Genomic DNA, 7500 nt, shown 5'->3' on the forward strand with positions numbered 1-7500 from the left:
CAAAGGCCGTTCATGAATGGCAGGGGAAAGGGACAGTGACATTACCCTATCAAGCCGAACAATGCCATAGTGACTGACCATATATATATATATATATATATATATATATATATATTTATATATATATATATGTATATATATATACATATATATATATATATATTTATATATATGTATATATATATACATATATATATATATATATATATATATATATATATATATATATATATATGATCAGCGCCCAAGCCCCCTCTCCACCCAAGCTAAGACCAAGTAGGGCCTGGCAATGATTGCTGATGACTCAGCAGATAGACCTATAAGCTCCCCCATATCACCCATCCTTAGCTCACAAGAATGGTGAGGTTGCAGCGGTCAAATGAACTAACGAGTTTGAGCTGGACTAGAACCCCAGTCTGGCGTTCACCAGTCAGGGATGTTACCACATCGGCCACCACAATCCAGTTTCTTAGGAATAATAACCGGTTTTATTAACATAGTTTTTGTATAGTTCATTACATGCCAGTCAATATGTAGTTAATATGGATTCCAGACTATGAATTAAGATAAAAAAATAAAAGGTTCGGAGTGTTTTCCAAGCATAGAACAAACTAACAAACGGATGCCTCTATGAAATTCTAACTAACAATAATAGATCTTACCTAACGTTAAAATCATAACAGAATGAAGAACGCAGATGCCAACGGCTACATGATTTAAGCTAAAGTGATGCGATTTTATGACAATAACTTTCACTATCTAGAGAAGCTGAAAGTGCCAATCGGTCATGAGGAACTTTTTTTTTTTTTTTTCCGGGTATTTATTTACAAGACCACGCTCTCCATTTACTGCCAAATTATGCAAAGCTATTGTTTTCCTCGGTTACTTTTTTCATAATTTAAAGCAATTCGCCATGTGGGAAACAAGTTGAAATTATAAAAGAATTTAAATTGTTTCCCATGTGTTGAACTGTTTTATGAAAAAGTAATAGAGGAAAACAATAGCTTTGCATAATTTGGCAGTATATGTAGAGCGTGGTATTGTAATCAAATACTTTCAGTTCATATAAAATACGTAATAAATACGACCTGCATTATTTCATTAATTGATGCAAGCTATTAAGAATAAACATTTTCTAATGCATAAGTTGCATTACACTAACAAGAATTACTTTCAAAAGTAAGTCTTACCAATTAAATACAGTAGGGTACAGTACATGAAATCTTGGTAAAATTCTCACATTGCTTACGCTTGTACTGTATGCTTCGCTGACTATAACATATCCTACATCTGACCTAGAGTATCTCTAGTTTAGGGTTGTGATGGCCGATGTGGTAACGTCCCTGACTGGTGAATACTAGACTGGGGTTCGAGTCCCCGCTCAAACTCGTTAGTTCCTTTAGTAGCTACAACCTCAGTATCCTTGTGAGCTAAGGATATAGGGGGGGGGGAGCCTATAGGTCTATCTGTTGAGCCATCAACAGCCATTGCCTGGCCCTCCTTGGTCCTAGCTTGGGTGGAGAGGTGGCTTGGGCGCTGATCATATGAATAGATGGTCAGTATCTAGGTCAAGGGCATTGTCCTACCTGTAGAGCAATGTTACTGTCCCTTGCCCCTGCCATTCATGAGTGGCCTTTAAAACCATCTGTGTATTTACGAATCTTATAAAATATTGTCCATTTCACTGTTCAAAAATAAAGAAAAAAAGAAGAAAACAATAGTTTTGAGACGAATTCCAGGAGAGATGTGCATTTCTACCTTCCACACTCAGTTTATTTTTCCCTCTTAATATTCCATTATGTGGCTTTCGTTTCGTATCCGGAGTGACCTTCCGTGCAGCATTTGTTTGTTCGTGGAAGTAATGCAGCGTCTACAAAATAAACATAGATGCGAGTTCGCAGAGAGAGAGAGAGAGAGAGAGAGAGAGAGGAGAGAGAGAGAGAGAGAGAGAGAGAGAGAGATTATATCATTTACTAAACGAATTTCCAACAATTTTTATATACGAAAATGAAAAAATCATATGGAAGAGAGAGAGAGAGAGAGAGAGAGAGAGAGAGAGAGAGAGAGAGAGAGAGGAGAGATGAGAGAGAGAGAGAGAGAGGTTACATCATTTCTTAAACGAATTTCCAACATTTTTTATATTTGAAAAAAAATGAAAAAAATCATATGGAGGATAGAGAGAGAGAGAGAGAGAGAGAGAGAGAGAGAGGAGAGAGAGAGAGAGAGATGTCATTAGATTACACCGTTTATTAAATGAATTCCTAATGTATTTTTTTATTTGCAAAAAGAAAAAAAAAAGAAAAAAACGACCAGAAATGAACACGCACAACATTATGCAAATTAGTTGATAAAAATCCAAACGAGTGAGGAAGAAAAAAAAATGTATTTCCTCATTCCATTAAAGGCGTAGTTTACGGATTTTATCTACATATTTATTTTGTCTTCTTTAAAGTGATTCCTACACTTCCGATGCACACTCACTATCACTAAGGTACATCGAAGTCTCGAAGTCTCTGATCGGAGCGACAAAAAAAAAAAAAAAAAAAAAAAAAAAAAAAAAAAAAAAAAAAAAAAAAAAACAAGATGTTGTTTATGGGTGTGGTAGGAAACGACAATAGTAACAGCCAATTAAAAATATGTGACTGAAGGTATACTATTCGAAGAAGGTCATTAAGGAAGTGGTCACATGACATTTTTCTTCGAAGTTCAATATTTGCTGACGTTTACAATTCTTAAGGAAGTGGTCAAACGAATTTTTTGTTCTTTAACAAGCATTTGCCAGCGAACAGAATTTTCTAATAGAAATATAGTTATTTTGTTTTATTTTAAAAGCAGAAGTAATTTTAAGTGTCAAGCATTTAGTTAGCGTAGTCAAGATTTAATTAAGAAAAGCACATGCTTCCAGAATTTAACTGACGACTTTTTATTCGTACATGACTGATGGACTGTTCATTCACACTGGAATGATGACTGTTTATTCGTCCCACTCGAAATTCGAACTGACTCAGTCGCGAAAAGTTGGAATTTTACCGACCGAACTACTAAGACTGGTTTCAGTTACAATTTCATCAGAATAGATGCTCACCAGAACGTCAGCCGGGGAAGCCTAACCCACCACTGTGGTGTCCAACCGCAGCAGTGGCGTCCCCCAGTAAACAGCTTACACTCGCAGTTCCAAGCTGGGATCGATCTGCTGCCATGCGTATGCAAAGCGAAAACGTTACCACTGTACTAGCCAAATATAAAATGGAATGATCAAAGTCCCATTTCTCATCTAACGTGAATCTCTACTGTCATGTCTCAGTGTGTACTCACGACAGAGCTTTGTTTAACACACACTGTACTACACTGTTTCATACACAGGCTCATACACTGTAATACTACAGTTTTTTTTTTTTATCTCTCGCGCTCTCCCACCCTGATTATAGAAAAACCTTTGTTAGAGTTTTTGTACCATTGTTGCCCTTAACTGTTTATATATAAGCTCGTCTCCGATTGGCTTTGCGACCAATATTTAGAAATGCAGACACACGCATCCCCATCTCACCAGGGTATGGACTAATCCTTCTCCCTCCCACCTGAGGGACGGGGAGAGCTGAACGTGAACGAAACGAGATATATATATATATATATATATATATATATATATATATATATATATATATATATATACTGTATATATAAATATATGTATATATACTGTATATATATATTCATATATATATATATATATATACACATATATATAAATATATATATATATATATATATATATATAAATATATATATATATATATATATCCTGTATATATATATATATATATATATATATAGAGAGAGAGAGAGAGAGAGAGAGAGAGAGAGGAGAGAGAGAGAGAGAGAGAGAGAGAGAGAGAGAGAGGGAAAGAGAGAGAGAGAGAGAGAGAGAGACTTGCTCTTTATTATATAGGAAAGATATATGAAGTGTGTGTGTTTGTTTAAAAGTGATGAGATTTAACTTAGGCTATAAAAAAACATCAACCATTGATGGGTTGATGAGTAGGTAAGGCATGTTGGAAATAAAGCTTTTTAAATTTTTTATATAAATGTCGTCCTCTTCTTATGACCATAAAAGTTTGGGGAAAAAGTATGTGGCACCTAGATCAGTCCAGGAAATGAAACCAGGAAGATCAAATCGCTAATTAACAGATAAAAAGAATTATATTCTAATTTAAAAATTATCTATAAATCATACTAAAAAAAAAAGAAAAGAAAAAACAAAATAGTATGAATCAGCGTGGATGATTCAACTTCAGTACATTGAAGTACAAATAAATTCATAAGTTAAAATATTTATAATTATAGGTTTTTAAAATTAGGATCTTTTATACATTTCATGTTAAACAGGTTATTATTATTATTATTATTATTATTATTATTATTATTATTATTATTATTAATTGCTAAGCTATAACCCTAGTTGGAAAAGCAGGATGCTATAAGCCCAGGGGGCCCCAACAGGGAAAATAGCCCGGTGAGGAAAGGAAATAAGGCAAAATAAAATATTTTAAGAACAGTCATAACATTAAAATAAATATTTCCTATATAAACTGTAAAAAATTTAACAAAACAAGAGGAAGAGAAAGTAGATAGAATAGTGTGCCCAAGTGTACCTCAAGCAAGAGAACTCTAACCCAAGATAGTGGAAGACTATGGTACAGAGGCTATGGCACTACCCAAGACACAAGTCTTTTTAGAGTTTACATATTAGAGATGTTTCAGTGTTGTTACTGTTCTTAAAATATTTTATCTTAATTGTTCATAAGCTCTCATATATTTTATTTATTTCCTTTCCTCACTGGGCTATTTTTCCCTCTTGGAGCCCTTGGGCTTATAGCAACCTGCTTTTCCTACTGGGGTTATAGCTTAGTTGGTAATAATAACATAGAGCGTAAGATTTACAACAGAAGAAATGTGATATATATATATATATATATATATATATATATATATATATAAATATATATATATATATATATATATATATATATCTATATATATATAAATATATATATATATATATATACATATATATATATATTATATATATATCTATATATATATATAAATATATATATATATATATATATATATACATATATATATATTACTGTATATATACATTTATATATATATATATATATAATATATATATCTATATATATACTGTATATATACATATATATATATGTATATATATATATAATATATATATATATATATATATATATATATATATATATATATATATATATATATATATATACTGTATATATACATATACATATATGTATATATATATATATATATATATATATATATATATATATTACCCATAATACATTACTTCAAAAATTATTCTATTGTTGCATGAATGTTACGAAGCGAAAATCTACAAAATAAAGAATAATTGGTTTTTATTAACTAAAGTACATTATTCCAAAACATAATTTTAGAAACTGAAATTGCTCTAATTTCCTTCTTTATAATTATTTATAACCAAAGAACTTAAAAAAAACCATAAGATTTATTCTAAATTGTTGTACATAAAGTCAATGTTAGTTTTTAAACCCTGTTCCCAAGGAAATAAAAAGTTATTAATAAACATAAAGAACAAAAAAATTATAATGAAATTAACTCCCCAACAAAAGACCTTGAAACTCTCCACCTGGTGTATCATGACAGCGACCACCCCGCACCGCACCGCCCAATATCTCCAGCAGGGGTGGCAGCAGCAGCAGGAGGAGCCACAGCACCCCTATGCACCACCAGCAATAAGTGCCTGAACTTGACCCTCCGGACCCACGTTCGTGTGTCGGTTTACCGGAGAGTGTAGGAGTAAGTTCGTAAGTTCGCGCATGCGTGTTAGGCGAGGGCATATAGAGAGTGACAGTGGGGCCAGAGCGTTCAGTGTAAGGTCATGGTTTGTGCAACGTGGATACTAGTGCTGGTGAGTGGCTGACAACAAACACACAGAATGAGGTTGATGACTGGCAAGTCATTACCGGCTTCGTTTTGGCCATAAATTCCTATGGATGTTTGAGAAGGCTGTATTTCTTGGGGCTTGTGTTGGTTATTTCTATTAATTTTGGATTGATTTTTTAAGTTTATTTTGTAATTAGTTAATTTTTGTTGATTTTTATACATAAAGGCCGATGATAAATTTAGGCTACGGAAATCTGCATTTTGTCATGTAGTTATTAAGCAATACATATTATGCTCAAAATCCCTGCATACCAGATTTCTTGATACATACATAATACTTTCATATGAATACATATTTTGTCTATATATATATATATATATATATATATATATATATATATATTATATATATATATATATATTATACACACACACTCCTGCATACATACTATACACACATATATTTACTCAAACATGCTATTGATTATATAAAACCATGATTAAACCATTTTCATATGCATGATGTAAATGCTTTGGAAAAAATATGTCTGATTATGAAAGAGTGATTATACTTAGTAATTTAAATGCAAACGCAGGTGATCAAGAGAGAGAGATGTAATTGTCAGTAGGCATAAATGTTTTGGGGGTAAATGGTGAATGAAAAGTCTCGTAGAGTTGTTTGGAAGGGGGCGTCATTGTTGGAGAGATGTGGTCTCCATAACAGATTATCTTTGAGGAAAGCCTAGGTTAGTTTTACGTACAGAGGAGGAGATGTAAGGTCAATGTAATGAATGACAAGATGAAGCAAAAGTTTAAGACGAAAGGTATAGAGGCAGGAATGAAAATATGGATGTAATTGTAATTAAAACTACTGAGTTTGATAAGGGGAAAGCGAGAAGAATGTGTAAGGAAAAATGGAACTGAATTAGCGATAGTTTAATGACAAGAGAATGAAAAGAGTAGATAAGGAGTTTTATATTCTTTGATAGGCTCACACGGACAGCAGAATGTGACTGATGTTTTGGGTTGCGAAAGGGCAATAAACCAGTGTTGGAATAAGGTCAATGGAAATATGTGCCATACGTTTGTGATAACAGTTAAGCGAGAGGTTTGAAGTAAGTGTGACTTACATGGTCAGAGAATAACTCGATAGAATTTATACTTAGCAACGTGGATTGTATTGTGGATGTAAGGAATAGTGGATAAATTGTTGTGGTACCTTTAAAAGATCTTATTGTGGAGGTGATACTGGACCATGTTTTAGAATAGTTATGTAGAAGATTGATTGATTGATTGATTGATTGAAAGTTTTCTGGCATCCTGACACCTAAGGTCATTGACACTGATAGCATTTATTATATATGAAAAATAAAAGAGAATTCAATTAAAACCATAAAAGTTAAGAGTCATTATAACAGTTAAATAGTTTTCAGAAGACATGCTTTTGAAATAAATCTAAAAATGACGCTCGCATAGTAGGACACATCATGTCCAAGAATCTTGGCAAGGATGAACCTGCCAACCTCACCTCGAGGC

The 7500-nt window shown here is 32.7% G+C and overlaps 2 protein-coding genes across 5 annotated transcripts in view; one reads left to right on the forward strand and one right to left on the reverse strand.

Moving 5' to 3' along the window:
* Window positions 1-7500, reverse strand: part of Fbxo42 (F-box protein 42) — a 193178-nt gene that overhangs the window by 111228 nt on the left and 74450 nt on the right. The gene's annotated exons all lie outside the window — the stretch shown is intronic.
* Window positions 5863-7500, forward strand: part of LOC137647218 (transcription factor SPT20 homolog) — a 26305-nt gene continuing 24667 nt past the window's right edge. For all 3 annotated transcript variants that reach the window (XM_068380575.1, XM_068380576.1, XM_068380577.1), the window contains exon 1: window positions 5863-5989. In XM_068380575.1, the coding sequence (XP_068236676.1) occupies window positions 5960-5989 (30 nt within the window). In that variant the 5' untranslated portion in view covers window positions 5863-5959. The remainder of the gene's footprint in view (window positions 5990-7500) is intronic.

The sequence above is a fragment of the Palaemon carinicauda genome, chromosome 9, assembly GCF_036898095.1.
Source record: "Palaemon carinicauda isolate YSFRI2023 chromosome 9, ASM3689809v2, whole genome shotgun sequence".
NCBI lineage: Eukaryota > Metazoa > Arthropoda > Malacostraca > Decapoda > Palaemonidae > Palaemon > Palaemon carinicauda.